Source organism: Apaloderma vittatum, unplaced genomic scaffold (assembly GCF_000703405.1).
Source record: "Apaloderma vittatum isolate BGI_N311 unplaced genomic scaffold, ASM70340v1 scaffold22033, whole genome shotgun sequence".
Lineage (NCBI taxonomy): Eukaryota > Metazoa > Chordata > Aves > Trogoniformes > Trogonidae > Apaloderma > Apaloderma vittatum.
In genome coordinates this window covers 20340-34092 of record NW_009709000.1, presented here as the reverse complement: position 1 = coordinate 34092, position 13753 = coordinate 20340, and the positions used below count along the sequence as shown (strand labels likewise).

At 38.6% G+C, this 13753-nt stretch overlaps 1 protein-coding gene across 1 annotated transcript in view; it reads left to right on the top strand.

The window, feature by feature from the left end:
• The window catches only part of ABLIM1 (actin binding LIM protein 1), a gene marked incomplete at its 5' end in the record, with an annotated part of 99960 nt that overhangs the window by 65868 nt on the left and 20339 nt on the right, over positions 1-13753 (top strand). The window contains 3 exons of the mRNA XM_009866770.1: positions 1290-1445; positions 6261-6296; positions 7490-7619. Of these exons, the coding sequence (XP_009865072.1) occupies positions 1290-1445; positions 6261-6296; positions 7490-7619 (322 nt within the window). The remainder of the gene's footprint in view (positions 1-1289; positions 1446-6260; positions 6297-7489; positions 7620-13753) is intronic.

The window sequence follows — 13753 nt, the reverse complement described above, 5'->3', positions numbered from 1 at the left end:
TGGCCTAGACCAGAGTCTACAAAAATACCTATGGCAATTTATATTGGATTAAGAATATCCAGACATATTTGCAGCTCGTTAATAGAGCGTGGTAAAAATGTTACAGAAATAATATGCAGTAATATACCTACATATTTTAAGGGTTAGATTGGCTTAAGGTGTTTTTTTATATCTAATAAGTAAAAACTAAACAGATTTGAGGCTGGTTTTAGAAAGTGGATTTCCTATTTCCAACCTTACCTCTCTACCAAAAAATGTTTTATATTGTTTCTAATTTATGGCTTTGCTTAAAAGGCGCCAAGACCAGTGGTTGTTAGGAGAGCTTGAGAAGGCAAACTCACTTTAATCTGAAGATGCTAGGGGCTGGTACTTAGGAACTGAATGTGAGTAGAAACAGATCAGCCTTGTTTCCTTGTACAGCCTACTATGAATAAATAAAATATCTATTAGAAGAATAGAAGACCTTTTTGAATACTCAGTTTTAATCATGAAATGTACTTCTGTAAAGTAGGTAAGAATGTATGATGATTTTTTAAGTATATTTTTAAGTAAGGAAAGATATTACCTGTCTGAACTACATGTAAGGCCTTTTTCTAGCTCCTTCTAATGGGTGCAGCTGTCTTTGGAACTGATTTCCTACTTCCATTTTTTTAACTGGTCAAGAGCTCCTTGCAGTTTTAGTGGAAAATGTAGTCAATGTTAGTGCTATGTAGTATACAGTTAATAAGCAACACATGCCTTAGAAGCTTGGATATGAGTGTAATGTAATAATTTCAGTCGGTAGTTTGGATACTCAGTCCTGACAAGTCCTGCTTGCTTTTTATTTCCTTGTAATAAGTTGTATTTCCTCTTGTGTGCACAGTTATAAATTCAATTTCTGTCTGTGGTCTTCTGCATGGAATCCTCTTACAATCTCTGTAATCTGAGCTGTTATTACATGTTTTACATATGGGAGAACAAGAGCAGAAAGGTGAAAATACTTGCCTGAGGCCACAAAAGGAATTATTTGCAGAGCTGAATTTTCCAGCTCACTACTGGGGATAAGAAACTTTTCTGTTCGATCTGTATATGCCATGTTCTTTCTTTCCGAAACTGAGAAAACATTGTGCTTTTGCAGAGAAGGCTTGCTGGAGAAGAACAAGAAGCAATCATGTCGCATGTAGAGTGCCAAAAAGGCGTTTTCCATAGCAACAGTGTGACAACAAACACACAAAACTCATAAATTGTGTAAAACAGAAATTACCAGTGCATTTGTGTATGTTAATTTATCTTCTGTCTTTGACCTTCAGGCAAAAGTAGACAATGAAATCCTTGATTACAAGGATTTAGCAGCCATTCCCAAAGTCAAGGCCATTTATGACATTGAACGTCCAGACCTAATTACTTATGAGCCATTCTACACTTCCGCCTACGAGGACAGACAGGACAGACAGAGTCTTGGAGAGGTAATGAACCGACAAGCAACTCATTCTGCTATGCGCTTTATTCAAAGCCTGCTTCGCTTCTATCCTATTTTCAAACAGTTTCTAACTGACACTCCTAGATATTGTTGCTGCTGCTGGTCACCGTGCTTTTTTTTGTCTGTTTGATCTGGGTTTAATGGGAACAGCCGTGGTGCCTCACATGTGAAACAGCACAATTAAACATACAATTAACACATTAACACCAGCCACTGGCAGAGGAGTGTTGGCGGGAGCCTTGCAGGCTGTCTGTACGTGCATTGTCGTTAACTCACATGGATATCCAAGTCTTTGGGTACAGCAAAGTCCAGAACATCAGGCGAAAGCCAACCTGGTGTTCTCCTGCAGAGCACCAATATTCACAACACATGAGGAATACCGGGATGTTCTATAGCAGTAAAATGATTAAGAGCAGCAGGCTGCTTTCTCTCACAACGTATTTCTGGATCACTTTGCCAGACACATTGGATAAAATCTGAATTAGGTCAGGATGAAGTGCTCTTCCACCTGGGAAGGCAGGTTAGTTGTGTTATGGAAATAGCTGCCTCACATTTTAAATGGCTGGCATGTAATAAGGATTCTTGTATCCTGAAATGACAGGAAAACCCCCCAAACCTAAACCTAAAAACCTATGCAGTTTTTTCTCTTAAATTTGTATTTAGAGATATCTCCCAGATTGTAGGGTCCCCAGTTTTCGCAGGTGAACTTCCATAGCTGCAATTGTTATTCACAGGTGGTGAAGCAGGTTTTGTCATGTAATACCATCTGACTGTAAATCAGACTTCCTGAATGGAAATCTAAATGGACATGGAAGTGGATTTACTTGCTTCCATCTCAGTGGCTTTACTGACTGTAACTAAATTGAGTATGAAGATGAGCTGAGGAAAGAAGAAGTACAATGGATCATTCAGACACCAGTGGTCTGAAGATGCCCAGATCAGCGACTGATAATCTGCTTCTCAGCAAAGTGTTCTGCTTCATTTTTTTCTCCTTTTTCCTTTAATGTTTTATAGGGTTAGTTTTTAAAATTATGGCATGAGTTGGAAATTCAGGAAACTGTTCAGCTCGGGAATAAGAGACTAACAGGTCAGAATATTACAGAACATTCTCCCTCCAATTTTTGTTGATAGTGAATCCAGCTGACATCTGGTTCAGAACCCCTTTGAGATGCTTTGGTTCCAACAGGCCTGACCCACTCCACAAAAGCCTCTACAAACAAAAGTCTCTTGTTAGTCACAAAGGAGGAACTAATCTCACCCAGAGAGGGTGAACTATTTTGTAATCATTAAGGGGACGCTTCTCACTGACAAAGCAGTGTCCTGGAAGCTGATGAAGCAGAATGGCGGAAGGTGTCTGCTGTTACGCTTGTTCTGGGAATAAGCAGAAGCCTTTGGGGTTTTCTTATCCCGTGTTTTCACCAGTGTTAAATCCAGTAATTTCTGGTGACTATGGAAATTTATTCTGGAAGCAGAAAGGCTCTCACCTTCTTTTCAGAAGATCGAGGTTTTGCAACCGATGCTACTGCTGACTTCTGTCACCTTGGGCAAGTTACCTCACCTCTTTGTACCTGTTTCTCTTTGTATCTGTTTCTTCCCTTGCCCTAATGAAAACACAAGCCTGTTGGGGTGGCATGATCTCTTTGTGTTTGTGACATGGTAATCGAGTGACAACAACCTCGGCACATTGTGCATCAGTCACCATCATCTTTAAAAAGCAAAGGAGGTGACGTGTTTAGTCATGGCAGGCAGGTGCAGACTTGGAGTGATTTAACCTCCATTCTCTTTGCAAAGTGTGGGTATGTTTTGGTGTTAATTAAAAGGGGGCCCTTAGTTTAAGCTTGTACACTAGAAATGCCCTCCACCATGATTTAAAAAAGAAAAATAAGTTGCTAGACTCTGCGAAGAAAGATTTCTGGATGTGGAAGGGAGATGTGCAAGAGCCACCGAAGTTAATCCAATAGTGGAGACAAACCTTAATTACAAGGTATGGGCTAGAAGAAAATCATATACTTTAGCCATATAGAAAGTGAGAAAACTCAGCATGAGACCCTCTCCTTTATTGCAATGGAAGGGAAATGCCTTGAAAAGTTTCTCGTAGTCTCTCTTGTTCAGATAAAACCCAGTCTTGTTCTTTTCTGGAAGTCTGTAATGAAAAATGTTTTCATGTAGCACCATCTAGCGGGACCATCTACTGGGACCAGGCATTCCAGTGACAGACTGGCCAGTGGTTAGTGGGGGAAAGGAGCTCGGGAAGAGGTGGTTCAGCTTCTAATGTAAATGAAGAGATATGAAATGAGATCTGTAAATAAATTTTCTGCTACTGAGGCTGACCCTTAATGCAGTGATAACGTTCCCAGAAACTGTAATTTACTCAGATTCTTCATGTCCTGTAGTTTCTGCCCTTCTGATAGCAACCTGGTTAGCACTGAAATTGTCTTTTCTCTGTCATGACTTTTGTTGCATAAATATTGAGAGAAGCAGCATTTTACCTGCATGTCCTTAGCTTCTAGGATTCCCTGTGTTCAATGCACTGAATGTCTGTAACAGCTTTTGGTAAGCAAGTTGTTGGAAAATGAGAAAAGGATTTTTTTTTAATGAGATAGATGCTTCAAAATGGAGCAGGCATCCTACCTGGCGGTTCAATAAAAAGACGGTTAAAATGAGGTTGGTGCAAAATGCTGGAAATTGTGTTATGAAATGACACCTGCAAAACTTTGCAGAAATTTCCCAGAGTACAAAATGACCTGTATGACTTCGCGTATTAGAGCAGCCCTTTGATCTCAAAGTGACAGAACATTGTTGCAGTGAATAGAAGTTTTACTGTAAGTTTGGTCAGAACAGACTACCAGACTTTTTATCTTTTTTTCTTTTTTTCTTTTTTTCTCCCCAACCTGGAGTCATCACTCTCTATTTCCACTGGTTTACTCTTCTGGAACTAAGCTGTTTCTTCTCAGTCAGCTGCACAGTGTATTTCAAACTGACTAGTGTAGACTTCTGTGATTCAAAAAGACCTCATAAACCCTGAAGAACCAAACATTCTGTGGCAGACTCAGTGTTTGAGTTATGGCGGTTCACCTGTGCATGATAAAACAGTAAGTTGGGTGCAGAGTGCAGTTCTGTTTCCCAAAAAGCAACAAGATGATGTCAGGTAGAGATGGAGTGAAAATACATGAAAGGTTGGTCATGGATTCAGCATGTTACTGTCTGGGATGCCTTCCCAGTCTTAAATTCCTGTGACTGCCTCTTAGAGGAGTCATTACCTTAGCATCTGGGCAACCACAGCAGATTGTGGAAATTTGTTTATTTACAGTAACACATAAATTACTAGTAGAAAAATGTGGGAACGCACATCACAACATGTGCTTTTTCCATTCATATTGAAAGTTTTAGATTAGCATTCAGTTTCTGTGGAGAATGATGCTACAAAACACTGTGTACGATATGTTTCACGTGAAGCAAAGCTTTTATAACTTCTGCTGCTAGATTTATAATGAAATGGTGGTTAACTGTATACAACTTGTGCAATTATAAGGATTAGGAAAAGAAGAATGTGAAAGATGTTGAAGGAAAGTAGCAAGAGCAGTCTTCAAAAAGCTTTATGGAAATTTGCTGACAAGGAGATATTTGTACCCAAATAAAAAATGTCACTCCTTTGTTTGGTTACTTTGCATTCGTAGTGTCACCAGCTCTGTGAGAGTTAACAGTCTTTCAATGCAAAATGCATAGTTGGCTATTTATTACCAGAAATTCTGCATTTTTTCTGCAGATTTATACTACTGCTGTAGTACCTTATTGTAATAGTTAGACCACAATCAGCAGTTTTGCTTCTGAGACGTTGTCTTAATAGCTGTATCATTTTAGAATAATTGTGGTCTTTTATTTAAAAGCATAATCTCTTTGCCCAGTTTATTATGGCAATTAAATAAAATTGACATTTAGTGCATAAGGAAAATAATTAAGTCCTCATCTTCCAGCTTCAAATTGTCTTGTGATTAAAGGGCACATAACTGGTAATTATATGTAGACTTTATTCTTGTTTGTACCATCAACATATGCATAATCCTGTGTTTTGTTTCTAAAGGTATTTCCTGCCTCAGTTTCCCTATCTTTGCAATAGAAACTTTTCGTAATATCATGCATGTTTCTGCCCACTGGCCTTTGTGTGGTTCTTTCAATAGCCATGCTTGTAATTCCTGTCTGTTCTCCTTATGTAACCATGGCAGAACACAAAGATTTAAAGGAGATCTTATCAAAGAAATGTTGATGACAGCTACGTACTTCTTTGCATGGGTATGAAATGTAAAGCCTTGGGGAGAAGCACTTTTTTGCCCAGAGCATGTATGTTGGAAGAAAAACATGCTTCATCCTGGAAGTTACTCTATATTTCTGATTTTCCATGCAAAGCTGTGAGTTAAGATTATTTACTTTTGATTTCCACTTTAAAGATTTCTTTGTAACAGGCATGGTTATTAAATTAATAACCCTTTCTGATTTTGATCTTTACAGCTATATTTTAATTACCACAATGATTAGATGGTTGAGAGATGATGTTGCATGATATTTGACTGAATTAATCACGCTTATAAAGATTCTCCTAGAGACTTTGATTGCTTCAATGATTTATGGACCAGTTCCTGAGCAACATGGAAAAAGCAAGTTCCAGTGCTGCAATGGCCTCAGTAGTTTCTACACTGCCGTTTTAAGTTGCCATCTCTCAGTGTACCGCCAGCAATGTTTAGACTACTGTTTTCTGGCCCAGCACATGCAATGCTTCAGTAACCTTATTTTTATGTCTTTGCAGTCTCCAAGGACATTATCACCTACCCCTTCTGCAGAAGTAAGTTTGGTGAAACCTTTGGGGGCAGTAGCTTACTGTGATAAGAATTAATCACTTCAGGAAATGCAGGCGTTGGTTTTGCTATCAGTCTGATCCATCTCTGTTTGCCACACAGGCATGTTTTCTGAATATTGAAACTTATTGGCAGATTGTACAAAAAATGAAGCTACCACTCTTACCCATATGTTGTCAATTTGCCTGGGAGAAGTCAGTTGTTGAACATCCATCCTTCATGTGGCACAAACCGACCCAGATCTCAGGGGCTGGGTGATTTACACGAGCTAAAAGGCTGTTTAAGTATCTGAATAATAAGCCACGATTGCTATTAAAACATTTGCAGTTTTGTCTTGACGAAAGCATAGCTATGGTTTGGTTGTGTTAATTTGAACATCACAGTGACATGAAACATTTGAGTAGTCATTTGTCAGGATACGATAGGTGCCCTGCAGTATCATTATCATTTCAGGGGTGGGGAGCGTTGCTTCTTTGCAAGGTAAAAGTCGTAGAGATTACTATGTGTTAAAAAAATTACTATAGAATTCCTTGTAAATATTCATGTTCTTTTTGACCTGGTTCAATTTGCTTCATGGGGCTTTGAGGGGTGGAGGGTAGGTTTGTTTGTTCAGCCTTTTAAATGTTGGATTTTTTATAGCCTTTTTCCCTGCAGGAATCAAGTAAATTGATTTGTACTATACAACAAGGCATTACATTTCAAATACAAGGGAAGTCTATTTTTGATACTAAATAGCTTTTGATGTAGCTAGTCCAGACACATGGTAAATTAAGCCATAGAGTTCTGCAGCTTTTGAATTCTTGCTGGTCTCCACGTTACCTAGCTGAAGGCTAGCTCATGTATCTTGTGCAGCGTGCTGCAGGACAGACCTGTGCTGAACGCAGCTTCCCTCATAGAGTCACAGCAATGTCGGCAAATCTGGGATTATCTAGAATTTAATAGAAATTACAGGTGGAGTTTGAACTTTCCGACACTGAACTCTGACCCAGGTTACAAAAATGGATTTGAGTCTTTGGAACAGATCATTAGAGAACAACAATAATGAAGTAGGTTGAGAACTTTAAGGGATATTGTTATTTCAGTGCCTTCTGCTGATGCCTTCAGATCCATTACAGTTAAGTGCTGCTGAAAATTGTGTCACGTGCGCTAGCATTAATTAGTGAATGCTTCTGTTCTGCAGGGTTATCAAGACGTTCGAGATCGCATGATTCACAGGTCTACTAGTCAGGGCTCCATTAATTCTCCAGTGTACAGTCGTCATAGCTACACACCCACCATGTCACGTTCCCCTCAGCATTTCCACAGACCTGGTAAGGGCAACTGCATTACAAGTATACGTAAAGCTGTTGTTTCTTCATGCTGTCACTTATTGGCACAGTGAAACATTTGTTTCTCTTAGCAGTGAAAATTTAGGTTTGAAAAACTTTTGCTTATTTTAATATCTCCTTTCGTACCTGTTTTTTTTGTTCTCGATTGATGCAGTCTTTTGCTGATGAATGTTTCTTGTGTTGTAACTATGGATCTTCTGGTTTTGTTTCTGATAAATTATTTTTTAAATCCTTATGTGTTTCTGGAAGTGACCAAAAACTTGCAGCAGTGGGTCACGCAGACTTCATTCTGGAATTTGGGAAAAGTATCACATATAGGAAACAAAAGTTATGGCTTGACTACCCAGAAATCAGTAATATAGGATTCTTCCCACCTAAAAAATAATGGATTTAAACCTTGGTGCAGCCATAGAATCCCAGATTCAGCAGCAAAATCTCCGAATGTTCCAAATCGCTAGTCATAGTTTTAAGCATAAACTCATGGTTCATGAGGTAGATTTCTGAATTAAAGGCATAGGCAATTGCCTGGGAACATTTGAAAAACACAATTTTGATTTATTGATTTAGCAGTGATGTACAAGTTCTATATACAGTATAGAAAATGTACAGGTCATTCAGGTTCCCAGTGCATTCAAAATTACCGGTTATATATATAAAAGCAAGATATGAAAATGAACTGTTCATCCACACCCAAATTGCATAAAAATGTATCTCTAAATGCTATTCATTGAAGACTTTTCAAGACTGATTTCATTGTTTGCGGTAATGAATTAAATCTTTGTGATCTGTTTTTAAATTAAGTGATACAATCATGCAGCTTCATCTTCCTTGGTGATTACAGCTGAGCAGTTGGCGTGCCAAAAGCCCATATACAATAGGAGCTGCATTTTCAAAATTAAAGATTTATAATAGAGCCGGCACTGTGGAACTTGAATGCTGTAGCCATTTCCTAGTGGGGGTGGGCTGAAAGCAGCTAATTGTGTCTGTCAGTGAATGCCTTATTTAAAGGGCCCAAGGGAGGTGGGACAGAAGCAAATTGTATCCGATCCGTAGTTCTGACATGCCTGTGTTTTAAGATGATGTTACAACTGAAACCGAAAGAGACTTGGAAGCGTGAAAAAGCTGCAAACTTCTGTCTCTTGATTCTGGCAATTTTGAGGGGATTTTTCCATTTGTCTCAGTTGTATCAGGGATATGAACAAATCCAGGCCCTATTCCAGACTTCACTGTGTTTGAGTTTTACTGTCTGTGTTCAGTCAAGGACCTTCCCCAGAAGCAATCTCTGTTTATGTAACTCTTGTGATGGGTGGATGGGCTCCAGCAAGAGTTTGGATCCAAATGTAAAATCTTCAAAAGTTTGAAGCCTGGGGGATTCTCGGAGAAGATATTTGTTCGAACTTATCTCTGTTCGGATGATCTCATCTTTGGCTCACCTGTTTCTCATATGACACAGAAGATACTCTGTGGAGCTCATAATTTTGATCTTTGCTACCCTGCTTTGGGGTAATTGTTAATGCTACTTCATAAGTTTCCCACAGTAATTATTCCTGTTAAATAATAGCACGTGTATGTTTACCATTTTCCTCCTTCTTATCATGTTACTTGCAAGAACAATTTCTCTCTGAATAAACCCAGTGGCCCCAGATAACTTCTCTTTGGCTCTCAGCTGACCCTTGAGAGAGAAGTGAACCACTGTGTTGACGTTGTCAGCATATGTTCTTCAAAAATTTGAGTGCCACATGTTTTGCAAAAGTTTGCAGCCTTTTCTTCCTGCAGTGCCATAGCTAGTGTTGGCAGCATTTTTGGAATGTCTTAAAACAATAAAAAACAGCTTGCATGCCTCTTGACTGACATTTTTTGGTCAGGCACTTTTCAAAACAGCTGCTTTCTTAACTAATTGAACGTCAGTGTGCGTGATGTTTGCATGCTGGTAGCAGGCTGCTTTTTGGTAACAAGTCATAGATCAGAAGCTCATTAAGCCAATAAACATTATGCTAAATTAGTGATGCAGTTCAAATCTAAGCCTCTTTTCTAATACTTCCTGTAATTTTGTCTAGTATCTATGAGCCCTTCGGTACGTCTTTAACCTTTTTTTTTTCTCCTTCCTTCTTTTCAGAATCCTAATTGCTCAATGCCTTTTTTTTATCTCCTTCCTTTGAAGCCTCCTTCCCTGCCTTTCTCTTATTGTTTTTCTTTGTTTTCATTTTGTCCTGCCCCCCCGGTTCCCTGCTGCCGCAGAGCTGCTCTCTACTGGTGTGCAGCGGTTGTCATACCTGCGCACTAGCAGTCTCAGCTCCTCTCACCATGACTCCCGCCCCAACTCCCCCTTCCGACACCACTTCATCCCCCATGTCAAAGGTAAGGAGCCAGGCCTCCCCAGGGAGCGCCCTCCAGGCTGGAGATTTATTAGCCTTCTGTCAAAGCTAATAAGGTGTATCTCCGTAAGGTGGTTGTTGGCTGTATAGCTGAGCATGCCTCGAAATGTGCTGTTACGCATCAAACTACGGTAGAATAGACATAATGTCCTTTTCTCGGACGAAATATGTCATTTCTAAGGGCCCTAGTTGAAGAGACATTGAGAAATTAAAGGAAAGCGTTGTCATTTACTATTTAGAATCTATATGCACCTAATTTAGCTTCTTTCTAAAGCAGTACTTAAAAATCACTACAGCAGTTAGCATATCAAATTTAATTGCTACTTGCGGATTCTTGAAACATGCCTTTAAAAATTGACTGCAAATACTGCCTGGATGAGAGCGAGATGTTCAAAAATATCGAGAAAAAAGAAAAAACAGATATGAAGATCAATGGCAACAGAGACGTTAGTCTTTGGCAATAATTAGTGCCCAACAGAGTAAAATTAAAATGTCTAGGCCTCTCCTCAACTAGTGAAAATCATCAGACTCTGCTGAAGGCAGTAGAGTTGCAGAGTTTTACACTACCTGAGGATTTGGTAATTTTTCTTTTTTTTCAGTCTATTATTTTCCGTGGTTTGATTTTGGTGGGGAGGGTTGTTCTTTCATTGTGTCCCTTCAAGGAGCTCATTTAGCTCAGTAAGCTTTTAGTTCTGTTTCTTGCTTTCTGTGAGTGTGGTTTTACTTTTATTTCTATTGGAGCACTCTCTGGCTGTGCCATCTCTTCTCTTGAGGGAGAAGGTCACAGCTTGTATCACCTACAAGAGCTCAAAAGAGGCAATTGAGAAAGTTGAACACAGATTTTATTTCTGGCACCACTGATTAATGTAGATAACCATAAACTAGAGATCATAAAAAACAGTTACAAGAAAGTTGTTGCCTTGAACTTTCACGAAATGTGAATAGATCTCAACGCTTAAGTTCTTCAAGCATTCAGATCACTATTACTAATTTTACTTTTGCCTTTTCTTAAATTATTTTTATAAATATGCACTTGCAACTTTGTTATTATGTCACTATTAAAAAACACCTCACTGCAAACTTAAACGATTGGGACCCTTAAAAATAGATATACTGCTCATGTCAGCATGCACTGTTGCAATTCCAACATTTCTTTGCTGTAAATCCAAACTAATGTTTTCAAGTGGCATTTTCATTCTTTTTCTGTTGAGAAAATAGTTTCTTCAACAGATAAATCAGAAGAACTATTGGAAATCCATGCTTTTTTTTTTTCCTCAGATTTCAAAGAATTATGTGGCATGTGGATTAGATATGTTACCGGGACAAAAGGCAGATAGGATTACAGGCTCTGTAGACAAAGGAGTGGGTATGGCTTTTATCAGATATGTCACACAAGACATTGTAGGAATCCACAATTTTCTGAAAATTTTACATAAAGATCTTAGTCCTAGACAGGATTTACGTGTTATAATTCAGCAAAGCTCCTGAAAGCTCAAGTTCAAACCACTGTGGTAGTGTACACTGTGGTACATTAGAGAAGGGGAAAGTAGCAGGTACTCACATGTTGTAATTCACATGGCTGGATTGAAAGAGTAGTCTTCTACTATTTGATTAACAGAAAGAAGCAGCTTCATAAGGTGACCTCACTTTCATGCCTAGGTTAATGTGGAATTCAAGTGGTTTTCATTTCTTTTTGTTTCTTTCTTCCCGTGGGGGAAGACAACTATTTAAAAAAACCAAAAATACAGTTTTGTGTTTCATTGCAACACCTCAAGCTAGGTTCTTTGAGAGCATTGAGCCAAACTCATACATTTATAAAATGTACACAGATTAAGGGTATTTTTGGTTACAATCTGGAAGAAAACATGAAATAGAGTTGCAGAGTTCCGTGGTGACATGCAGACTGGGAGAGCAGTAGTTAATAAAGAACATAAGCAAGTTTTCTCAACAAATAGTGTCACCAATGATAAGCCACCCTGCAAAGTGTAGCTGCCCATCTGTACTTTCTGGGAAGAGCAGTGACTCTGAAGAGGATTTGACTGTTCAGTGCATGTTAGGATGGGTGGGTAGCACAGCAGAAAGGGAGGCTGTAGCTGGAGGAGCTAAGTACAGACATTAGATGCTTGAAGAAGATCCATGGGGAATTGAATTGGTAAGTCCACAGTCCCAGCAGGATGGGTGACATAAGAAACACTGCAGAAGCTTCAGAGAAGGACCATCAAACAATTCCAAATCTCATAGTGAAAAAGTTTTGACTGTTATCATATTAACACCATCAAATGTGGAAGGATTTGGTAGTGATCTGTTCAGTGTTTGTGTACCTCTGTCATAACAGAAGGTTCTCCCATATAGCCACCAAAGATACAGTAAGTTCCTGTGTTACACTTATATTACGTAAAAATCATCATTATTTCTCACACTCATTTAAAGTAAAGAATAAGTAGCTACCGAAACAGCTTAGGAAAAATTTTTGTCTTTCCATTACTACAAAGTATTGAAAGGTACAAAAGGTCAAAAAGCCTGAAGACCTTTATAATTTTTCCAGCATGTTGAGTGATCAACGAAGTGCTCCCAAGACATCAGATGAACAAATGTTCATAATGTTCCCTAAATGAGAGCAAGTTCTGGCTTATTCTATAAAAGGAATATGATGAAACAGTTTTTAATCAGGTACAGTCTGAAAATACACATCATGTATATATGTATATATGTACTAACAGTGCATATGCACTTAAGGAAAGACAAGATTATAGGAACTGGTAATATTTTTGTTAAATAAACCTCTCTACTATCACACCATGTAGGTGAGTTATCATAGGAAGAGATTACATAGCTTGCCTATTATATAATTTGGGGAGGTTGTGTGGTATTTCTTTAAACCTTTGACTAGTGTTGAGAGGACTCCAGTTGGACTATATTGATTGTCCTCTTCACTACTTCTTGTTCATAAATAGGTGTTTTGTTATCACCTTACAAGGTTGATCTGGGTTTCCCGCATGGTTCTTCATTTGTCCTCCTTGCATACTACATGTGTCCAAGTACCCCCTTTTTGTGCCTGTGTGGTAGAAAAAGGAGATTGTTCTGGCACTGGCTGCATTTAATGCAATTCCCTGATCTCTTAGCTGCAGGCGGTTGCCTTTCATATTGTAGTTTTCAAAGTTTGAAGAACTGCATTATTTTACTGGTATTATTTTACTAGTATTTTTGTGTCTGCTGGGGAATTAGATCCTTGTGAATATATCTGAAAGGAGAACTATAGCACTCTCTGGGGTTAATTAGATGTGATAGATACCTTTGCAGTGATTCAAAGAAGAGACATCATGTCTCCTTTTTTCTTGATCAGCACTTTTCAAAGCCGCTTGTACTTTTAGCAGGAAGGTGAACTTGGTATAAGTTTCATAAAGCTGCAGGTTTGGGTTTGGGTTTGTTTTTTTTTATTTCCTTTAGGAGTCAGAGAATATAGATCGTGCCAAAACTGCTTTAGTAAAGGGGCATCATTTCCAAACAGCATAACAATAATGAAAGTGGCCTACGATACATTATGTCTATGTTATTTTGTATCGCCAAGCCAGAAAATGAGACATTTAGACCAGTTTCAGTGTGTTTTCATAGAACATAATGCTTAAACAAGCGTAATGCTCAAGCCCTGTAGACGAGGCCAAATGTAAAGAACTTTGAGGAGTGAAGAGGCTAAATATGCCTCAGAAAGTCTTAGAGTTTACAGTTGTAACATATATGTTG